The 24,653-nt window shown below is 39.6% G+C and overlaps 1 protein-coding gene across 4 annotated transcripts; it reads right to left on the bottom strand.

Annotated features, from left to right (window-relative positions):
• Positions 1 to 104: 104 nt before the first annotated feature.
• On the bottom strand, positions 105 to 23,089 carry CLIP4 (CAP-Gly domain containing linker protein family member 4). 4 transcript variants are annotated; one of them, XM_015856924.3, is made up of 18 exons: positions 22,973 to 23,089; positions 22,356 to 22,393; positions 20,172 to 20,233; positions 19,496 to 19,642; positions 17,112 to 17,254; positions 16,205 to 16,298; positions 15,693 to 15,854; positions 12,821 to 12,939; positions 11,843 to 12,079; positions 10,322 to 10,457; positions 9,526 to 9,666; positions 7,174 to 7,257; positions 5,465 to 5,605; positions 5,146 to 5,280; positions 3,880 to 4,003; positions 3,196 to 3,257; positions 2,502 to 2,574; positions 105 to 1,987 (listed from the first exon to the last, which is right to left on the bottom strand). In XM_015856924.3, exons 4-18 carry the CDS (start codon positions 19,626 to 19,628, stop codon positions 1,666 to 1,668), a joined length of 2,106 nt encoding a protein of 701 aa, XP_015712410.2. In that variant the 5' UTR covers positions 19,629 to 19,642; positions 20,172 to 20,233; positions 22,356 to 22,393; positions 22,973 to 23,089; the 3' UTR covers positions 105 to 1,665. The 4 variants fall into 4 exon arrangements, with proteins under 4 accessions (XP_015712410.2, XP_015712412.2, XP_085398793.1 ...); XM_015856926.3 differs by having other exon boundaries at positions 17,112 to 17,251; XM_085542667.1 differs by lacking the exon at positions 22,973 to 23,089 and adding an exon at positions 22,673 to 22,692.
• Positions 23,090 to 24,653: the final 1,564 nt, after the last annotated feature.

Here is a 24,653-nt window from a genome sequence, read left to right as displayed (position 1 = left end):
CATAGCTGCTGCTTCACACCATATCTGCCTGTGTAATTTGTACATAGGAACAGAGGTAAGAGAATATATGTGCTATAACAATCCCAGGAAGCTTCTCTCCACCATACCATTCACCAGGCTTTCATTTTACTAATACACCAACAAACAGATATTGGACAAAGTCATGTTCAGTACAGCACTGAGTTTTGTATATCTTCAAATATAGAGAACTAATTCCTTTTTTACAATCAAAATTTACAACTTATATTCAATTTAAAATGCTCCATAAGCTAAAATACAATACGCAGTATTTTAAATACAGCCAAGGAAAAATAGCTACAGTAGTATTTAAAATAACATTAATAGCAGCAGAATTCTGTCTAAAAATAGGATCCTAACTTCATTTAAAGTGTCTCTTCTTTCAAGTAGGTAAAAGCAAGCAGATCATTTAAAAATAAAACCATCATCTGAAACACAGAACCACCCTGATAACAGTGAGATAATGCTGAGCAATTAGAACACATTACATGTTTAAAACATGGACAAGTACGAGCTGTTTTTAAAAAGGCTGATATGCAAGTGATGTCACATCAACTTCTGCTACAGTCCTGTACCTAAAATTATCCTTAATTTATCCTACGAGTCTTACAAGAAATCTACACTGGAAACTGTACCAAAGAAAGCAAAAGGAAACAGAAGTAACTGAAGTGTTAATAGCTTGCTTGAAAACCCAGCCCATAACCCATACTGCTGGCAGGAATGGCCATGCTGTGTCTGTACAGACTACTGGACAGTTTATGTGCATTTAAAAACTATGATACCCATAGCCTGCAGCACAACAAACAAAGCAATACCTTTATAAACGAGGGAGAGTTCTCCAGGAGAGTGTAAAGTGCATTATTTTAAAGAGTGCTTCTTCTATATACAGTACATTTACTGCCTGACATACACTACGGTTGTGCTTTTTAAAGGCTTTTTACTTATTAGCTGTTTGCTAGGATCGCTGCAAATACCTGCACTTATTTATCAGCCCTTTTGGATTCACGAGGAGATAATGGCAGGGGAAAAAGAAGAAGAGGGATCCAATGACAAAATGCAATAAAATGCAGAAATACCTCAAAACTGCTTGGGAAAAAAAAAAAGGTCTTTTTATTTTTTGCTTTTTTATTGCTAGCAGCTGGTATTGAAATTGACATACTGTCTGGTGAACAGACTAATGTCACTCATTAACCACCCCCTCTGTTCAAAAGCAGGCAATGCACAAAGCATTATCAGTTCATTACTACAGAGGAAAAATCGTTTAAATACCACATGAATCACAAAGCAACTCTAGAGAATGTTGGGTATACTCCAGCTGGAGCATAACACAGCATCTCAGAGCCAAGAAGCTCTTGGAATTACCTTCCCAGGTAAGAGCTGTTTCATTAAGAGAAACAGTGCAGTGGTTTGACATCTTAAGGTCACCAAAGTTTTGTTTGTTTATATATATATCTCTCTATATACTTAGTGTATCTGTGTATGTGTGTGTATATATATATATGTATGTATATACAAATATATATAATCAGATATATCTATCTATACGTAAAATATAAATGCAGGTTTAATAATTTAAAAATAAGTTGGCATTCTGTATGGGGATCCTGTATGCTCTAAATGTTTCCTATCATCCGAGCATCTTTTGTCTCAGCAGATATCATCTACAAGTTTTGCCCCATTGATCCCCCTGTAGGTTACTCTGCTAGGTCGAACCAGGACCCCATGGTTCTGCTTGCAGGTGAAGTAACGCTTCTCCCCCACAGAGCCATCATTCTTTCCCTTGGCACTTCGTAGCTCAAGGCCAAGCCACATCCCTGGTGCAAAGTCCGTCGGACCAATGTACCTGATGGTGCCCATTTCATTGGAGCTGGTCAGAAGAACCTGCGAGCCTTCGTGCAGCTTCACCAGTCCCTCCATGGTAGCTGTGCTGGGATGGCTCCAGCTGTGCCGTGACGCAGAACTCTTGGACCTAGTTTTAAAAGGGGGGTGGGAAAAAAAAGCATCGGTGTCTTTCCATGAAACATCCAGGACATATTTTTAACTTAGTGCAGTGCATGACAAAACTGGGTTTGAACTCATATTGCTAGCAAAACATGTAACAACTTCAGTGTGTTACAACAGAGGGCAGTTTGAAATACTTGGAGAATCCATCTGCTCTCTCACTCAATGCCAGGATTTGAGATGTCTGTGGTAGGTGGTACAGTAAGCAGGACAAAGTGCAGTCCTTTACCAAGGCCTGCTGCATTCAAACAGCTGAATGAAAATACAAGAATTTGCAAAATACACAGTGATGGGCAATTGGAAAACCATTTTGATGCCATCTTGAACCCAAGGACTGTATCTTAGGATGCCCACAGAAAAAACAGTAGGCTACTGCTTAATTCTGGAGGAAAAAGAGTGAGTATATATAATAACCTCTAGCACTTCATAAACATAAAGATCTTGTCTGCCTCACCCAGACATCTTAAAACCCAAATACTCACCTAACAAAGGAGTTTCTTCTGCTTATCTCTCTTTGTGAAGATGCAGAAGTTGTGCTTAAACTGCGTCTAAAACCTAAAGGAGGAGGTTAATGAGCTATGTGGGATTTACAAAGATTTTTGGCTTTGAGCCCATTATCTCTGTGTCTTCTTTTATACTGCTCCCACTATCTTTGCTACACATTCTCCCTGTTTGGAAACTGATGAGACTTTTCATGAACATAAGTGTCCATAACATGTTTTACATGTCCTGAGACAAAAGAAATTAAATAAAACAAATTGAAGAGGAGTAAATGAAAGCAGGCTTTTCACAAAATAACCTTTCTTACTGTCATGTATACCACTCCTTCCACTGACAACCTCATTAGGCTCAGTTTAGATGAAGGACCAAGTTAAACTTATGGTTAAGTATGTTTAAAGAAGTATGAAATAGGAGTGACAAGGGTCTTAATTCTGATGGAATTAATTTTCACGAGGATAAAGTTACTATCAACATTGTACTCCAAACAGTTCATTCTGCAGACAGGAACTGCAGGTTTCCTTTTTAGGATGGGAACAGTCAGCCAGTTTGCTGACATCCTTGAAAACCTCATGTGCTTTCAGAGCTGTGACCTTAGTGCTGCAGGTCCCATTTAAAGAATGGTAGCCTACAGCAGGCTACATAAGCCACATGGTAAACAGCATCTTACACACCTACCTGGAAAAGTGTGATTTATCTTACTCGAAGTCTCTGCAAGAGAATCCATTGAACCTGTCAATCTGAAAAGCAATAACACAAAGACACAGTTTCAGCTCAATTTTTAGTGGGAAAAAAATAAAATAGTACTGCTGGAGTACTTCTTGTCAAACACTGGTTAAGTTCTAATTGTTTTCCTCCCCCAACCCTACCCAAAAGACACTAACACTTTGTTGTAAGAAGGCTGGTGTGTAAGAGATGCACATGGTTCATAGTTATACACAAGTTACTTTATTCAGAGCATTTATCATTTAGAGGCAACGTTATCCCAAATTCTTGGGACTTCCATACAGTTAGCTGGAATGAAAATAGCAACTTCATTTCAGAACTGAACTTTGCTCAGAGCATCAGGACTAGGTCAGAAAGGTAAGGCTGAATGAATACTGACTGTCCTGGAGATAGAGGCCATGAAATGAAAATACTTGGAAGTGGCAGCGAGAGAAATGGGAGAGCATTGTTTATATTTTGCTTTCAGGAAGCTGATCTAAAACCCAGGAGGTTTTTTTAAATGGAGGTTACAGGCTTCCACTAGCAGAAGAAAATAAAGATTATTTCTTCCATATCTGCTTCAAAACTGTTTTCCATGGGAAATGCACAAAGAAAGCACTTGACAAACAAAAACAGGACACCTGCTTCAGTGCTTACCTCTGAACTCGAGAAGGAGGTGCAAATATTCCATAGCGAGGAAGGCAGCTGAAGTACTGGACACCACCCACAGAGCCATCATTCTTACCATGAGGCTTGTCCAGTTCAATTCCACACCAGAATCCTACCAGATTTAAAACAAACCAAAGAAACCTCTTAGCAAAACACTACTGGCTGTCCTTTGTCTAGACCCCTGGTATTTATTTGCATTAAGGAAACAGAAATTGTCTAGCTATATAAAAACGATATAGAGTATAGATCTAAAAGGTATAGATCTAAAACTATGTAATACAAAATAACTATGCAAAAAGCTGCATCAGAATAAGTTTCTCAGCATTTTCATATGCTTTCAGGAAAAAAAAAAATGATATTTTACTTAATATAGAGAAAGTAAAACATTTGGTGTGTAAACTAAAGTTGAATGGAATGTTACTGAATGTAACAGTGGCTACTTGGACAAAACAGAGACGTGAAAGAACAGCAGTGGATATTCAAGTTTCCCTCCCCAGACATCTGATCACGTGCTTTCATCTGAGATCATCAGCACTAAAATTCCAGTTCTGATAACAATTTCTTCATTCTCTCCATTTATCAAGTTCTAATTAATACAAATTGCACGGAGAGAAGGGCGTGATTCAGAAATGGCCAGCAGAACACTGAGCAGGCATTAGGACGTTCATAAGCCTGATCATTCGTAACAAGTGATAAATGTGAGCTAATTATGTAAATGCACTAAATTTCATACTCCATTAGCAGGCCTTATGCTATCCATCCCCAAAAGACTCAAAAATTTAATTCAAGTCACTTGGTACTAAGGCTTGGGATAAAATGCTAATTCTAATTATCAGCTCACAGAGCACAGGAATGACAACTCATGAATTAGAAAGTCTCAATTTGTCAGATACTCTCCCATTCTTGTTTCCAGATATAAAGATCTGCATTGCAGCAAAAAGAATGAGAGGGAAAGTACTAATGCTACCAAATGCCAAAATAAATATTACTGATTAGTAACAGTCCGACAGACATAGGTACTTACATCCATACGTACTGCTTTTGCATTAATCTTGCAATAATAAAATTACAATTATTACTTTTACACATATATATAATAACTATCTTACTTATATTCAGTGAAACACAATACAGACAGACCTCGACATTTAAAGTATTTTGGAGGTACTGAAGATGGAGTTCTCAATGTCCCCGTTCTCACATACAACCTATTCCAAACAATTCTACAACATACACAAAGAGCACTGCAATTACCCGGTGCAAATTTTGTTGTCCCACAAAACCTAACAGTGCCCGTCCTCTGTCCTACTACCAGTACTCTGTCTCCAACCTGAATTCCTCTCTCATCATGAGGGGTTTTCCTTGGAGCTGGAGAAGAACTGTACAAGCCTGTTAACAGAAGAACAAGATTTGGCACTGTTAGCTTTACATCTTTAAGAAGTTCTTGCAAGAATTTGTAAAGCTTAACATGTACAGACGAACTACTTCAATTCTGAAACCACACATGTAAGTTCTACATAAGCATTCACTACGACAGTAACATTCCTTCCTATTTTACAAAGAAACATCATACCGGCACTAATTCTAGAGGAAGCAGAAGACACTCTAGTCAGTGGCTTTTTATTGCTGCCAGTCGAGTTCCACTTCTTAGCGTAATTCTGTTTGCCTTCTAAGGACGTAGTAGAAGAGGAAGAGCTGCTGTATTCAGGAAAACCTTGAACAGACAAATAAATAGAAACAGTCCCTCAGAAATATGTTTGGAAAAGAACAGAGTAAGCAGAAGGGAAAGGTTTTGAAAGAACAAAGTTGTTTGTTGTCCATCGAGTGGGCAGAATAGAAAGCAAAGGGTCAAAAAAAGAGGGTTTTTTTAGCAGTAGTTATACAGCCACCTACGAGAAATGACACAGGTACATCTGATGCTCCCTTGGCAGAAAGGTGCTAGTTTAGTGGTGGAAGAGGTCTCCAAAAGGCTCTTCTTTCTTACTTTATGGAAGTTCTTGCAGACAGCCTCAAACAGATTTCTTATAGTATGAAAGCCTTAATAATAAGTGATCATATCACCCTTCTTCCAGCATCCAGCCTATTAAAGACTCAATGAGAAGCATAAGGAAGGTGATACCACATGAATGAATTATTATCTGGATTAAAGCCTACTCTATCCCGTTCCATACTATATTAATATTAAGCACGCTCTATAAAATAAGAATGGATCATAAATCATTTTTTATATCCTTCTGCAAAACCTTGACATCTAAGCTGTCTGGTAAGACTTACATTCAGCTTTCATCCCTCCCTTTCAAGACTCTCCCTTTGTTCTCTCCTGCTCCTACCACCTTCTGCACAAAGTGAGGCACAGTACAGCCAGTCTCATCTGTACTTTAATTTATTAATGTCATAATTAAGATAATCCTGCATATCAAACACCCCAGAAAATTGAGTGGCCAACAACAATCATTTTTTGCAGTGCACCTCAAGATAAACATGGGGTTACTGTATTCAATAAGATTTAACTCTTCTATTTGGCAAAAACTTTAATAACTGCAGTAAGACAAACACAGGGGGATGAGTCAAAGCAAAAGCTTTGGTACCCAGGGGCAGAGGACAGAAGTCTGAAGACTCCTGAGGTACAGCCTGCAGCTATGCTGCACTAAAGAAATGGAAATGCATATTATTAAATGAATGATGACAGAACAGTATAAAAAAATGCGTGCATTTGCAATCTCATGCTACAAGTCTGTACTTAGATTAGATGGAGGTCAAACCACTCAGTGTTTTCACATGAACGCAACAAGAACCTTTGCTTGAAAAATCCACCTGTTAGGGAGATCTCATTGCTTCCTCAACAACTTATTTCACCATATAATTACTACTGCTGGAGGATGTTTTTCCTCATAATATAATGCCTAAATTACCAGACTTCTAGCTCAAGATTTCTTAATCTCAAATATCTTATATTTTTTTTTTACATTTGAAAGTCTCTTGTTTTATTCCTACAGTCTTTTGGGTTTTTTTATTCACCCAATCACAAATTATAGTGGTTTTATCTTAAGTCACATTTTATACATCTCCAGTTATTGTACTGTCTTCTCTGAATTCACTCTCATACCTAAAAATTGGCATTTTGAGTATTTTAATGAAGATTACCATGGAATGTGAGTAGCACAGGGCAAGAGGTCTCCCTCAGAAACACAAGGAGGTACACCTGCAGATACTCTGTAAGATCATTTAGTAGGAGACTAGGGTTAAAAACAGAAGAAAAAAACACAACATTAATTTAGTTACCTCCTTTTGCAGGTACAGTTTTTCCCCTGTTAACAGTTGTGAACTTGTTTTCAGAACCACTGAGTTTTCTTGACTTATTTATGCCTGGAATAAATATATATGCATATATAAATATACAATTAAATACATGTGTGCTAACAGCAAACAGCAGCTTTGAGTGGAGTCATGTACAAACTCAATCCAAAACACCTGCAGATTAGCATATGCACAGAAAAAATGGTTCAAGCCATAAAGTTCCTCAGACTCTTGCTAAGTAGGTAAAGCAAGGCTGCAGAATTGCTCTCATGGATGTCAGACACCTTAACACATTTAAAAACAGTGCAAACTATCTCATCAGATGACAGAATCACCTGTGAGATATTCACGTTTACACTGCAGGAGTTACATTTATTACATCTATTGAATAAACATAAAGACTTTACACATACTTCACGTGTATTATTCACTGGTATTCATTTCACAGTTTCTACACTGAAGACTATAGAAAGTTTGAGACCAAGTCTTCAGTCTACAAATAGTGAAGCAAATATGCCAATGCCATTTTTATGGCCTAAAAGAGCCTAACTCATACAGCAGCAATGGTGTGGTACACACAAACGGGAACTGCAACCTGCTACAGCTACAGCTGTTGTGCATTTCTGCCCATTCCCTACCTTACATGAAGGAGAAAAAGCTGATACCAGATGTACCCCCTTCCCTATTACAAAAAAGGGAACATCTTTTTTATTTAACTGCACGTCAGCTTCATTCAGCTTCAACCTCTATACAGCATTATTTTACTTTTCAGCTTATAACTGCCTCTACAAAAGCATATTATTTTTTTCTTGGATCTTTACAAACTAGTGATAAGCAGGCATGGAGTTTAAAGGAAAGAAGAAATCTAATCTGGTGATGCACATGAGCACAGCCAAGGTTATGCGTTATGCAGCTTCATCCTCCCACTGCAGCCAGTGAATCAGTCAGGCATGTTCATTCTAGTGGACCTTTCAATACATGAACATCCTAAAAGTGACAGCTTGAAGATTACTGCTTGTGGATGTAAGCACCACTGGGCAAATGATGCATAACTCACTCTGATTTTCACCTAAAGGAGTTGTCAAATGTTTTATAAAGACAGCCATGCACCTTTGTGACAAAAGAAACAGCTCATGACTAACCTGTTTTGAGCACTGTGTCTGTGACAAAGGCCACTCTGCTCTCCGTCATAGTCTAACAAGTTCTGAACTATTCACAACAAACTGAATCAGTCACTGAAGAACACTTGACAAAGTCAACACAGACATGCTCCTGAGCAGTACCGCAACCACAATATTGATAGAAGTGTGTTATCATTGAATCATAGAATGGTTTGGGTTGGAAGAGATCTCTAAGATCATCTAGTTCCAACTCCCTGCTATAGACAGGGACACCTCCCACTAAACCAGCTTGCTTACCACCCAACCCAGTTTGGCTTTGAGGGCTCCAGGACAGGAGCATTATCAACCACTCTGGGCAACCTGTCATGCAGGACATCAGTTTAGAAACAGCTTAAATCTTTGCTGACTGTAAATACACATAATTAGGGCTTACTTTCCTCTAATGTTGGGTTACATGAATCATCTATAATGCTCCTAAAACACTGCTCTTACCAGCCCGCACATTGTTTTAGAGCCTATATGTTGCTAGTAAAGAGGGGAAGCTTAAGGCCACTTGAACACGGCAATGTGAGAGTATTCTTCTATACTTGAAGCTGAGCTGCCCTTAGTAAGGATCACCTTAGTAAGGATTCAAAAGGCAAAAGACATCCTAATGTAATGTAATTAACACAAGGATATCCATTCTCTTCTCATCTGCCTCTGGATTTACTCAGAAAATTTAATCAGCAAATAAAGCATAATCAGTTAAATAGCTCCATGATCATTTTGCCAGAAAATATATGTATTCAATTTATACAAACGAAGTTGTATTTAGATTTATTTCCAGATTTTCACTGGTTTCAGCAAGGTGTTCCAAATTACCCAAGAAGACTTCAGGAAATGAAATCACATTGTGTTTAGACATGTCATTGACATCACTGCCACTAAGATATCACTTTGAACACTTGAGAATAAATGTACTGGTGAGTCCCTATAGAGTTTATATTAAAGACGGTAACTTCTGAGCACATCAGATCATTGTAATCACTGAACAGCTACACTCAGTGTCTCACCAGTACCAGGCCAGAGGACATCAAGTAAGAGGAACACGAAGTCCATTATCACCTTTTCTTCCCAACGAATTAATTCCCAACAGCTACATCCATAATAAGATTTACAGTACTGGTGCTCATTCTTGATCTCTCTATCCAATCTCAACGTAAGAGAAAATACTCACCAGAATTCACTTTAGAAGTTATGTGCGTCACATCTATTTTCTTGGATTTGATCGAAGGTGAAGATCGTGTGGAAGAACTTCGTACAGAGCTTTTCTTGTGATCATAAGCCTTGCTTATTTTAGAGAGAGGTGCAAAGATACCTGGGAAAGAGGGTTGTATGAGCCAAAAAGAACCATGGACAACATTAACATTATACTTTTTTGCTGTCTCTTAGAGCCATTAATTTAAGTATTCTTTTAGCCACAATCATGGCTTGTTATGCTGCTGAAGCACTTATAGAGTGCAAGGATTAGCTCAAATAGAGCAATGAAACCACACCCAGATCTATTTATTCCCCCAAAAGGTTTGCACCTTCCAATAGTCTGTTTAGCCTTGAGAAAAGAAGACTGAGAGGGGATTTGATCCAGGTTTATAAATACTTGAGGTGTGGGGGCCATAGTGGTGAGGCTGGTCTCTTTTCAGTACTGTGTGGGGACAGGACTAAGGGTAATGGGATGAAACTTCAGCATAGGAAGTTCCACACGAATGTGGAACTTCTTTACAGTGAGGGTGACAGAGCACTGGAACAGGCTGCCCAGGAGGTGGTGGAGTCTCCTTCTCTGAAGATATTCAAGACCCGACTGGACGTCTACCTGTGCGACGTGGTGTAGGAAACCTGCTTTGACAGGGGGGTTGGACTCGATGATCTCTAGAGGTCCCTTCCAACCCCTACGATTCTGTGATTCTGTGATTTTTTTTTTTTTTCTTTAAATTCATGCTTTAAGAGAATTTCAGAAATGAAAGTAAAGGTTATACCACGTTTCGGTGCACACTTGAAGTACTGGACTTTTCCAACACTCCCATTGTTCTTTCCCTCTGCTTCATCCAGCTCTATGCCAGCCCACTGCCCACTTGCAAATTCCGTTGTGCCACAAAATCTTAATGTACCAACCTAAAGCATTAAGCAACAACATAGAAACATAGTGTTAAAAATGCATGGCTCACAACAATAGCTTATGAAGGAGAGAGCTGGTAATTACCAAGCTTTTATCAGAACAGATACAGAAATACAAACACAATGATCCCCCTCCATGACTGACATTCCTATCTTTCAATGCCAGCCACTGCATTTTCCAGTACATATCAGTCCTGTGTGTCCACTGAGCATTAGCAGTTGTTATTGACAGATCAATTAACAGATAGGAATTCAACAGCAAGCACTATTGCACAATACAACTCAAATCCAGTAAGGTACATGCCTACCTAGCTCTACTTTCAGTGCCTTTCACAAGAACAGTACTAGAAACCTGGCTGGATAGCTTGCTGAATTGAAGAGTCCATTGAAATACTAGATTTATAGTTCCTTTATTTATTTTTCCATATTTCATATATACACACATACACAAACACAACATTTTGCTCACAAATACCTTCAACATTTACCAGAAAAAATATTTCAAATCTTTGAAAAAGAATACTGATATCTTCAATCATTTCAGAGCTGTCAATATCAGAATAACAAGTATGAACATGAACTTCAAAGTTCAATTTTTCAAATTCATTTTTAAATGGCATCTAACAAGCTTCTTAAAAGCTATTCAAATGTGAGCTAGATCAGTATCAAATGTGAGCTACATTAGTATCAGCTACGTTGTTCTACTGCTTCCACAGAACAACATACCAATCCCTTCAGAGAAGCACTGCTTCAAAGATTTCAGCTGCACTGCACCAGTTGAATTGGTTACCTACCCTAGCATAAGCAGAACTGATGGCGTTTTTTTACTGCCTTCTGGAATCTAATAGGGTAAATTCACAAATGAATGCTAATCAATAAATATTACTATCATTGTGACGTGACTCCAGAAACGTTAATAAATAATGAACTGGGCTGATGTACTACAGGGGATTTCAAAAACTGTTCATAAATGCAGACATTTCATGTCAAAACAGCCTTCCAGTTACATTCAACTCATTACTTTCTGTAACCAGATCCTTACTGCCATCCAGAGTTCATACCTTTCAGAAGGGGTTTCAGACACTCAAATCTGAAATATGTCTCCAAAGGAATAAATAAATCGACTGTCCATGAGTTATGAGAATAGTACAGAGTCACAGAAAGGCTTAGGTCACAAGGGCAACCCCTTCCCCACAAGGCTGCCCCCAATCCACCCATTGGCCATGCTGACCTAGGTGCAGGACCATGCACTTGGCTTTGTTGGACTTAATGAGGCTTATTTGGGCCAAGCCCTCAAGACATCCCAGTTCCCTAGAGGACATCCCATCAGCACACCACACAGCTCAGTGTCATCCGCACACTTACCAAGTTACTCATCATACCTTCTGTCCTGCAATAACAACACGATCTCCCAGCTTCAGGCCAAGTGATAAAAGCATGGCCTTGCCTGTGATATGATCGTAGTTTGTAATCATGGCTTTTGAGATGTCGCATGACAGAGGCATCGCATCCAGCAATATCTGCTTGATTTCTTTCGCACTAGCTGCTGCATCTGCCATTTCCAGTGGCATATCTACTGGATCGGGAACCACATCCACTGGGATCTGCCCTTTATCATTCTATAAAAGCATAATATAGCACAGCATTTAATAGCATAATAAATTCATAAGAACATTATCAGTACTGTGGACACATGAGGAATAAAGAAAAAGCACCTGCATATGAAAAAGCATTTTCAAAGATACCTAGTCTGCATATCACATAGAACTTGCTGAACAATGATGTCTTAAAAGACTTCATGCCATCAGATGTTATATCATGCAATGACTTTTGAGTAGCATTAGGACATTTACAATGTCCCATAAAAATGAATTTGAAAATGGAGAACTGAAATACCAGCTACACAATACACACAGAATTGGTGGCCTTCATGTAGTAGTTTTACACTTCATCAGGCCTACTGTAAGGTTAGTAAGCAGAACAGCTGTTTGTTATTAGTTATTCGTGCTATGACCAAGTAAACTACTAAGTAATACAGTGAGTTTCCAGAAGCTGTGCACTTCACCTCTGTATTTCTAAGATCCACCTCTGCCATCACAACTGATGCAAGACACAAATGGGAGTGAAAGCATCAAAAATGGAACTCTACTTAATTACTGAACTACCCATGGACATGAAAAACCAAACTTCAACACACAAATATGACAAAGCATACAAAAATCATCCACTACAAGTTATAAATAAGTGGTGCTCTCTCCTCACATAATAGATGTTTAACCAAACCTGGTTCCATTTTTCCAGCTATATTTCCCCAGATAATCAAATAATTACTGAGGTATAATGTAAACCTAAGACCTTACCCTAAAGGCAGGATTTGCTCCGTGTTCAAGCAAACATTTGACAGCTCCTGTACATAGGTTAAAGGCAGCAATATGCAAAGCTGTTCCAAAATCGAAATCACTGCATGTAGCATCCACATCTGCAATTAAATGCCACATGAGGTATGTAAGTACATTACTTGCACTTTCCAACCTATAGATTTCCTGAGAGGGCACAGTTTTATAATTTATATTAACATCTACAGAAAAACAAAATAAGCTACATACTGAATGTATATGAGAAGCAATTCTACAGAGCATCAACTTTATCTGCAAATTTTGATTCAGACCATGAGTTAATTTGGAAGACAAGTCATTACTTTCATTCATTTTGCAAGTCTGAAGACTTAAGTGCAAAACTGTTGGTATCTGAGATACTCGACCTACAGCAACAAGATTAGCAAGTAAACATCAGGTTTGCACGTACATTCACATTTCTCTAACACTTCTATATTTTACTTGATTTGAAATATTTAAACAAGATGCATCTTCAACCAGGTGCATTCCTTTGTGAGCAGGTAAGAGGACAATGGAAAACTACCCCTACTTTACACAAACAAATTTACACTGGCCAAGAATTAAGTGTGAGCTAATGATTTTTGTAATTCCTGTTTCCAAAGAACTGCACTCAGAAGACTCAGCTCAGAAAACACAGCACTGTAGCAGATGAAGTTCACAATACACATTGGCATTAATTGTTCCCTGTATAGCTTTTGATGTGCCGTAAGTTAGTCTTGGGCACTTCTCCTGAACTATACAGGAGAGACATCAATTTAAGTCAGTTATGCATATAACCACTTATTTAAAATGCCAGCTGATTTCATCCACAAACCAAGACAAGAATATCCGCAACAACGATCCAATCTGAAATACTGAAGAAGGACCCAAAACCTTCCTCCTAAGGGCTGTGGGAAACTTAGTTTTCTACAGCTGCAGTCTGTCCCCAAAAACCACTAACCCTTTCCATAAACTAACAAACAAAATCCACCCTAATTTTATCAACATCCTAATATATTCATACTAAATTAGTATTTTCAGGGCACACAAGATGTAAATATCGGCATACTTATACATATTTAAATTATCTGTATGTAAATATGATACATCCTAGTAAATATTGACCGACTTTAAAGAGATGAAAGGTATTAAAGTTTAACAGTCTTACAAATGCTCCAAATTTAATTTGCACATGCATGAAAAAAGACTGCATTCCTTTTTGCAGTCATAACGACAGCTATGTATGTAAAGCTGCCTTTTATCTGTCAAATATTAAATTACCACAAGTTTAAAGTTTGGTAGAAGCTGTGTAGTAGCATCCAAATGGTGAAGCTTCCGTGTTTGATAAGGCCACCAAAGAGGCATTTTATCTTCTTAATAAGTACGTATTTATTTATGCTAAACACTGAAGTCTAGCTGTTCCTTAAACTTCTACATAGTTGAGATACTGGGAAAAATGAGCAAGTCAAAGCTGCTTCAATCACCATTTTGTCACAGCTTGTCATAAGACCTCCACCTTGTCCTTTACCATTCTCCCAATGCTTCAAACACATTTCCCAGTGAGTAAGGCACTTTAAAAACCCCAGGGACCTGCTACAACAGCCACACCTTCCATTTTCTGTGTCCATTCTCTTATTTCTCTAACAACTTAGAATCATAGAGTGGCTCAGGTTGGGAGGGATCTCAAGGCTCATGAAGGTCCAACCCCCCTGCCACAAGCAGGACTGCCAACATCCACATTTAATATTAGATCAGGCTGCCCAGGGCCCCATCCAACCTGGCCTTGAACACCTGTCATGGTTTTGTAATTTTTGCTATTGGTATTCCACATCGTAACATCCTGTGGAGTACGGAGAAGATCATCTACACATCCCAGAGGACCTCATGGTAAGAGAGGGAAATGCATCATAGAAGTGATGCTCGCTCTCTCTCTCACTGCCTGGCAGCAGGTGTGGGTGTGCTTTCAAGCCACACGCCTTCAATTTCAAAGTAGGCTTTTTGGTCTTCAGAAAATTCTCTCTCTCTCACTGTATTTTATTATCCTCAATTTCAATTAGATTGTATTACATAAAATATAGTTTTCCTCCTTAGATCATTTCTGCTGCAATATTTGTTTCCTTGAGTCCATCTCCCAACCTTTTTCCCTTCCCACTTTCAGGGTCAGGGGGCCCACGGGACTACTGCCCCTCTGTCACGTACACAGATTGATCTACATAACCCCATGACAACACCTCCACAGATGGGGCATTCACAGCCTCTCTGGGCAGCCTGTTCCAGCACCTCACCGCTCGCATAGTAAAGAGCTTCTCCCTGACATCCAAACTAAATCTTCCCTCCCTCAACTTGAAACCATTTACCCTTGTCTTGCTATTATCTACCCTTTCAAAGTGTTGACTCCCCTCCTGTTTATAAGCTCCCTTTAGGTACTGGAAGGCAGCAATGAGGTCACCCCGCAGCCTTCTCTTCTCCAGGCTGAACGAGCCCAGCTCCCTCAGCCTGTCTTCATAGGGGAGATGCTCCAGTCCTTCATGGCCCTCCTCTGAACCCTCTCCAAAACAGCTCCATGTCTTTCTTGTATTGGGGGCCCCAGATCTGGATGCAGTACTCCACATGGGGCCACAAGGTCAGAGTAGAGAGAGACACACAATCACCTCCCTGTCTCTGCTGGCCACCCCTTATTCTGATGGAGCCCACGATACCATTTGCTTTCCAAGCTGCAAGAGCACACTGCTGGCTTGTGAAGTTTTTAGAATCAACCTGTTTGCTTTTGTTTCTTAGATACTTCTCTATCACTTCATACAAAGCACAAGTGAACAAAATACAAACAACTACATGAAACAGCAGTAATAACACCTACCTTTTGGCTTTGCATTTTTCAAAATAACACTAATAAGTTCTGGAACATCAAAGTAAGCAGCATAATGCAAGGCATTCATATTTGTCCAGCGGCTGCGTAAGCTGCTATCAGCACCCAGATCAATAAGCTGCATTGCAAATTTTACCGCGGTTTCAACATCACCTGCAAGGCAATTGTTTTGAAACATGCATTAGATTTGCTTCCAGGCCCTCAAAAATATGTGCATACTTATGTGTGAAACAAAACATAGCTTAGCTCACAGTTTGTACCTCAGCCTGAAACCTCGTTTGCTATATTAAAAAGATTTTTGACTAGCACTGCTGTTTGAAATACCTATACCACTGTCACAACCATAACCCCACTGCAGTTCTTTATCTTCCTTTCTGACAGCCATCAGAAGCCAAAACTAAGCACTACAGTTTACAGCAGAAAAACATTCTGCAATATTAAGTGGTAGAAACCATTCTGGATTCATTAGGCTGGTACATCTATAATGACATTTCTTTACTCACCAATACCATGAGCCCCTGATTTGCAAGTGTAATGCAGAAGAGTCATATCAGTCAGTCCATCTCTATCATTCACATTGCAACCTCTTTTAATGATCTGAGGGATGAGAGGAAAACATTACTTAGCAAGTTAATTCAGATATGGGTTCTTTTTATTTGCTGCTAAGAAGCTTCCTAGACTACACTGTAAGTGCAGAACTGAGCAATGTGCAGAAATACAAAAGATAGCATTATTTGAACATTGATAACTTTCATTATTGAACATTCGTAACATTTTCTTATGCTATTACTAATGATATATATGACACGTGCTGGAAAGTTAACAATTTTACTGAACAACAGGAAAACTACAGCATCTAAGAAGTTTCTCCCTCCTATTACTTGGCTTCTCAATACTTTTTCTCCCCTAGAAAACTTGTTATATTAAGGTAGGAAGAATTTTTCCATGCCTTCCCACCTACCCACATTAAAGCCTATAATCCAGAAGAAAAATATGAATGTAGGATAGAATACAAACAGCAGGTCCTATGAAAGCAGCCTATTGCAAGTCTCAAAAATATTTTGGATTCTACCTCATTTTGGCCTCGGAAACATTGCCCTTAAGGTCAGGCTTCAGTGAAACTTCACGTATCAATTTTTTGATTACTCTTAAATAAGAAAAAGAAGCACCAAGGTTGAAGGCCTCTAAGTAATAACCATTTTGAGAAGAAACATTCATTTTCTACCATCTATCCAAACATGCTAAATTATCAACCAATCCTTTCCTTCTTTCCAACTGAAAACAGCCACACAATGCACTAGCCAGTAACTATGACAAGGCATTTAGGAACAGTCCTGCTTTTGAATGAGCTGTTATAAATGCATGTCACTAAAGTGTATGTTTAATGCTTGACTTTCATTTATACCTCACCTCGTTGCCAATAATATCAATGTTCTGCTGGACTTGTGGAACCCACTGCCTTAAGATAGCAAACAATTCAGAAACAGACGTTTTGGGGTTGAACAGTATCTCCTGGCACGCAGCATCATTGGGATCAAAGAAGGAAAACTCTGCTTTAAAAAAAAGCAAATATAAAAAAGGGTTTAGGTACAAGTTCTAATATTCTCCAAGAATATGTATAGTTTTCAGTCTCAGAGGCAAAGAACACAAGAGATGTTACTTCAATAATAACCACTAGAAAATTAGAATGTCTGATTAATTCAGATAAGGTTCTTTAATGTGGTCTATTTATACTCAAGTCTTGCTTATCAGCCAAAAAAAGTTTTGAACTGGGACCAAGTACAATGGTACTACAAGGTTGATGATAAGTTTAGCAGAGATGGGCAGTGGTTATGCCAATAAAGGCTCAGCCTTGTTTCAAGCTAGGCAATGCTGCTGATATCAAGCTGCACCTAAAGCACAGGCCAGGCTCTCGATGGTAAAGTGATGAAATATACACACAATGTTTTACAGCATATGGAAGAATCTTTCCTTCTCCTTCCATCTCAATTCACATAAAACATAGCAAAACATACACACACAAATTAGGAAGGCATTAGTGGCCTCCATTTTTTTCCTGTCATGAACATATCCATCCCACCACATAGCAACTACAGGTTAACAAATAAAATAAGCTATCAAATCAAAGTGAGAGGAAAAACAAAAAAAGCCCTTTAAGATTTTAAGCCTCGCATTGCTTCAGGCAACCCAAAAATTCAGCTATGAGAAACATCTTATTATTCAAGTATGGTATTTTGCATTACTTACACGTGTATATCTATGCATATACACAAACTGTACTGTTTTAAACTGATGGAATTTCTTCCAACTCAGAATGTGGACAGCAGTAGCTACTGGGAGAAGGAAGGGAAGCAGAACCTACTATCATAGGCAAATGATAGAATAATGGAAAACACTGAACTTTCATCCCTGCTGCAGTTGTCATAGAGTTGCCTTCCAAAAAGGTTTCAAGTTAACATACATCAGCTTGCACCAACTACAGACAAAACACTCTCAGAATGGATAATTAACAAAGGGTAATTAACATACAGTATCACTGACCAGAAATAGGACTGGGTATACAACACATTGTAAGCTACCTTCTGGATGAACCATCCTAACTTTTCTTCAAAGAAAGCACACCACAGTTCTAGATTGGATTAACAAATAAGAGCACATATGTAGCTCGCTTCCTGAGTACCTAGTGCTCCCCTAACAGCACTTCCTTGATTCAGCAAGAATGAATAAGGAAGACACTGTCACCAATTTACCATGACTTTTTATGGCTTCTCATGAAATAAAATTCCCCACACTACAGAAAGCGTGCTTCTTAACTAATGTCCTATGCATTGACACAGATCTGATTTCTTGTTTAATATTTAGCCCCTGTGTAGACCTGTTATCTCATGCTGAAAGCTACGAAGGAAACATGACCAGCCAACGAGATTAATCATCTTATGTGACATACAAAACGCTTATTCTGACAAGTTTCCCAGCTACTAACCCAAACCAAACCATACCCGTAATCAAATCTAACAGCCTGCAATGCAAAAAAGAGTAAGAATATATCAACAGCAACCATCATAAGCGCTTAACAGCCAATCAGCTGCAGTGCTTGCAAGAGGAAACCAACATCATCATGCAGAAAAATCTTTTAAAAGTTCTACAGTATGATGATAACAGCATCTAGATGCCTTAAAGCTTTACTTTTTAAAGGTACACAAATGCCATTTTGAAAACATTACAATTGTAGCTACCTATGAAGATCCTTAGCCAAAAGGACGTTTCAATCTATCATATTTCTTGTTTTAATTATTAAAAACACATGAAGACAATGACATTTTTTCCAAAAGCCAGTCACCAGAAGGTGCTATGGTCTCCTGTAAACAGCCATTCCACAGCCCTCACCCCTACAAACATCCTACCCTTCCAACAGAAACATTCAGTTTAAGTACTGAAAGCCCAGTGTGGAAAGTGTGATGCACACACAACTAGGGCTGAATTTAATTAATGCAATTTTGCACCTCAATACAATATCCAATTCTACACCTAGACCTACAAACATCCAACCACACATAGAGAAGAAACAGTAAAAGTTAAAAGAATTAAAAGTATATGCAATAAGAAAAATAAGAGAAGCATGAGTTTTCATTTTTCATCTCCCTTTAAAATAACAGAATCCATTTACAGTATTTACTAAGCAGTATTTTCTTTTTCTGAAATGAGAGTGTAAGGAACCAGTAGTTTTTCTTAATATTTATCACTCAAATTTAATCCCTGCTCACCACAAACTCGTATCCTGTTAACATACGTACCGCAGTCTGAAGGCATTGGTGCTGCAGCAACAGAAAAAGTAACAGAGGTTTCAGAGCTTGGAAACAGAAATCGATCTCTTGCAGGGAAAGAATCTCCTTCAAAGGAAGGTTCTGGGATACCCTCTATGGTCATCTTCCAGAAAGCTCCTTTAGATGGAGGGAAAAAAGACCAGCACTGATAGAAGTTCTTTGGATTAGTTCTATTTGCACTAAAATGCAACATAAAAATATCACCTTCTAGCAAACTAATAAAATGCATTAATTCTTAGGAGTGGAGCATGGTGTCAAGGATACCCAGCTACTAGATTTGATTTCACCACCAAACTCACACGTAATTAACGGAGAGCATAAAATTTCACCACTGTTTCCCACTCAGGCAGTGTGAAAATTACACTGTAATTAGGAACTACAAGAAATAACAAATTTATATGCTTTATATCTTCACGAAAAGGTGAAGCAGCAGATACTTTACCTCACACTTGGCACATATCTTTATCCACACTATCAGCAAGAACATGCTCCCAGCTACTGCTTTCCCCCTTCTAATTCTCATGACTTGAACTGTATGCAGCTTTATGCAGCAAGATTAATCACTGAGTGATTCACTCCTGGATGCACGATTCTATCATCTCCTTTCTCAGCTTCTCCTCTCTGTGTATTAAAATAGCACACTTACCGCCGTGTTGGAGCACCCACCCAGCTGTTGTTTCCAGCCAAGTTTTCAAGCCTTACAGCAACCTAGGAGAGAGAAGAAAAATGAAACAGCCACCCAAAGCTCTAGCGACGTGTTCCAACCAGGCCATGCTGCATTCTGCTTACTGCCTTCCTGCTAAGAGAAGAGAAGAGCTGGCTACCAATAATAACACACCTACTTGGGAAAACCCAGTAATAAATGAAGGAAAAAAAAAAAAAAATTATTATTAAATGAAACAGAAATTGCATCTCCTAGCTGAAAAACCTGAAATTCTGCATGTTGAAACTTCATGGCTAAGTAAAGCAATGGCAGCACTTCTACGAAATAAGCCTGTGTTTTCATTTTGGAGAACGCCATGCCAGACCTCTTAGGCTCCAGAACTTGTTTAAGCACTTTGACCGAAAGAAAGGCTTAATGGAGATTCAAAGCGTGCCTGACTTTATTACACTTCATCCACACACAAGTGAATGAGAAGGAAAAAAGTGCGTTTTGTTATTTTGATTTTAAAGACTGGTTTTGTTTTGTCTCTTCTACACACAACAAGTGAATGGATTTATTCCAGCATTTTCCCAAATAAATTCCTCACACAATCCACACTCTAACACAGAAAACATTTTAGCAATGGATTGCAGCTGCCAATCTTGAAGGAAATAAAACCTCTTTCCCTTCTTCCACATCACGCACAGTTCACCTCCAAGTTTCCTCACCTTGGAAAAGAGATCCAGATGACAATTAAGCTAGTTGGAGAAAAATGATTATTTCCTCAGTGTTCTACAGCTGTACAGATAAATGCATGTGTTGGCACAAAAGAAAGATCCAGAGGGAGGTCACTGAGAATGAAAGGACTATTTCTTCCAGCTACATTATTAAATTGCATTGGCTTCAGCAGTCAATTCAACAGGGCCAAAATTATCACTAATTATTTCAGTTGGTGTTTTCATCTAGCAACGCAGAGTTTATATTTTGAATGACTTCATTATTGTCATAAACATTGACAGCAATTACTTCCTTGTACAACGGACTAGGAAGTCTTCTAAAACACAAGATGGTAATTTCATCTTGTTTGTAAGGAACAGTGAAATACACTTGCTGTCCTGTAATATTTGTTCAGAGGCTGTGGTCATAGCAAAGCTGTACAAATCCACATCATTTTTCCATGGGAAGCACATACAACACTCTCACAGAGCATATAATTAATACACATGCATATAGAAGACAACCGAAACCATTAAGCCAGAAAATAAAAGGAAGGAATTACAAAGTTTCCACACAGCACTGCCAGTACAACAGTGAAAAAACAAAAGCAACACTACCAAAAGTAGCCACACCTGACTGAGCAGCTCCTAACAGGTGAGATGCATAAGGTTTGATTGCAAAATCAGCTGGAACTACAGATCAGCAGAGATATCTGAAAGGTAGTACAAGCAGTGCTGTGTACTGCATACAGACAAACAGACCAAACAGAACTGGCGGTTTTGCAAGTGGCCAAGTCAGCTTTTACATGGAAAGGCCATAGGGAAAAACACAATCCATCCCACATGAATGAAACAAACTGAGTAAAACAGGCTGGGGTGCAATTGGGGCTGCTGGTCAGATGGCACTAAGACCCAAACACCACGATGAACACGCCAACACAACAGCACTAAGAATGACTTCATATGCTCACACTAGTGCCAACACCTCCTGGTCTACATCTTTATACTGTGAGATTTTCATTATGATCTTGAAGTATATTACCATTTTATGACACAGAACTGAACCATGAAAGATCAAGGAAACAAGTTCTGTACCCACAACTACCTCCAGAGATTGCAAGCTCAAGTACATGAGCACCACAACAGTTAGTGTGGCATACACACACCTGGAAATGCAGAAGGAAAGCAAAAGCTTGACAACAATTTCTAATAAGTGGAAGAAGTAGAAAAATACCATCTTCTAGGAAGCACAGCATTGAGATACTAATAACAGCCAAGATATACTGACTCAGATGGGAAGAGGAATGAAATAGCTTCCAGAAATCAAAGCATGGACAAGTCAGACAGGTCAGAAGTCCAGAAAGAAATGATTAGAGAAGCTCAATGAAAAGAAAAATGCTAGTTTTCCTTTTCACAGCATTATTAAATACTTCTTAGTGTAGCTTAGCGCAGCAGAGAGCACCATACTTACTATCTGCCAGCCATACGTTGCTGTGATCCAAATGCAACCTGAAAACGAAAAAGAAACATGACTGGGAAAGAAAGAATTAAGTAAGTTTGATAGCCATCATCTGTACCCACAGTGCTGCTGCCAAGGCTGAGAACAAGCACAGGTTTCCTAACACCCACATCTTACACAGGACATCCACGGTTAAAAATAAATAAATAAACAGGAAGTTGTATAACCCAGGATCCACTTTTTTGCATGGATTGTACAATTTCCAACCTTAGTGCAAAGCATCAGCGAACACCTGCAAGCGCTGAAGGACTTTAAGTGATGGCACGCACCTGCGCTGGGGGTCGGGCAGCAGGCCTGCTCACCAGCTAGGTGCCATTTTAGACAACCACTACAAATAACGAACTGCTTATATCGGTGCGAACAAGAAGAAAACCTCAGCCCGGGTCGCCGGGCCCTCCGCAATGCAATGCACTGCCAGCCCGCGCATGGCGGCGCCCGGCTACTCCCACAGAGGGCACGCGGAGAAGTCGGAAGGAAGCCCCACACCAAGCTGTCCCGCAATGCCCACCACAGCTGACCGAGCAGCGGCAGCAGGCGAACCCCCGGCCCGTCACCCTACCGCCCCATACCTGCCGGGCCCGGCCGACCCGCGCCCGCTGGGAGCCGAGCGAGGCCCCGAACCCGTCGCAGCGTTGTGCTCCGCCCGCTCCCGCCCCGTGCTCCTATCGGCTCCAGCGCCGCCCCCCTCGGCCCGCCCCGGCACTCCTCCTCACAGCCGCCGGGCTGCACGTTGCTTCAAGCGGCGTAGGCAGTTTTCCACAGCCCTGCGTGAGTGCGGAGTGAAATGCACAGCCTTAAATACAGGTTGAAAACCGGTTTCACCCGGAAGCAGCTTGCAGTGGAGGTGGGAGCTCTCATCGCTGCTTAATGTGCTGCTCCTGCCCTGCTCGCCCAGCCTTGCGCATTTTGTGTGGTGCATGATGTTAGAGTCATAGAATCCTTATGGTTGGAAGGGAGCTCTGAGGGCCATCTAGTCCAATTCCCTTCCCTTCCCCTGCAATAAAGCAGAGACACCACAGCTAGGTCAGGTTGCCCGGGGTCTGATCCAGGCTCACCTTGTAAAGTCTTCAGGAACAGGGCATCAACCATATCACTAGACAACTTTACAGCACATATCAAATAATGGACAGCAGTTTGATAGGGAAATTATGAGCAATTCTGGAGCAGATTTGAATTCAAGACATCGACAACCCGTGGGTATGAATACTTTTCTGTGAGAAAGTGAAAAAAGGCAGCACCTAAACATCTCAGGTTCATCAGAACCTTCTGATTGTAGCAATGAAGACAAAACCCAAACATTTTAACTTGGAATAAATCCTTATGTGGGAAGATCAGATACCATTGCTTGGCAAAATACCTGCACGTCCCAAGTTGCACTTGCCAGCCCCACAATGGAAATGAAAAATAAATAAACCCTAGTTCCATGCCTTTTCACAATATCAGGATATGAGTCTAAATAAAATCCTGTCCGGCCTATTCGGTCTGACTCATTCTGTGATGCCAAGGGCAGTACAGTTGCTGAGCACCTGGAGAACAGTAATGTCTCAAACAATGAGCTGCAGCCCTTGTGACCACATCAGGAAGATGATGAAGAACAAAGCTTGTGAGCAACAAAACTTCTTTTTTTTTTCTTTAATGTAAAGTACTATTGTGTTTTTATTTCTCTTCTTGAGCAGAAATAGGGCATTACTAACCACTTCCTTCATTTTCTCAACTGTTCTTATCAGAGGAAAAGGGTTATTTAAATAGCTTTGGAAGACTTGAGCTTCAAGCAGAGCTACTTTGGACAAGATCAGAATAACAGTGAGAACAGAAGTACAATTTACATACCACTTTCTATGCAGCTTTGGAGCAGCAAGAATGTTTGTAAGACGCTGGAAGGAGCTGCCCTCAATTAGGTGTGTAACAGGAAAGCTGTGTATACACACGGGGCTCACACTTTGAGGCACCCTACAGGAGTAAGCCAGTAGGAGCGCTGTGTTTATCATGATGTTCAGAGAACACCCGAGATGCTTTAGATAAGGAAACCTGCTGTGGAGGGGCACAAAGCTTAACAGCTACACTGTTTTCTACAGTGCCCTGGATTATTTTTTCAGGAATACAATATAAGAGTGCCATGCAACCAAGCAGCAGTGGAAATATTGCCAATTTTAACAGAAGGAAGAAAGAGTATGAAAGGAGCAAAGGCATTTTAAACTAAATCCACATTCAAGGGAAAGTCTCTGTTAATCTTTAATGATCTTACCATGC

The sequence above is a fragment of the Coturnix japonica genome, chromosome 3 (genome assembly GCF_054131305.1).
Source record: "Coturnix japonica strain WE chromosome 3, WE-NBRP24, whole genome shotgun sequence".
Classification (NCBI taxonomy): Eukaryota; Metazoa; Chordata; class Aves; order Galliformes; family Phasianidae; genus Coturnix; species Coturnix japonica.
Note: the sequence above shows the minus strand (reverse complement) of the source record. Positions and strands in the feature narration are given on the sequence as shown.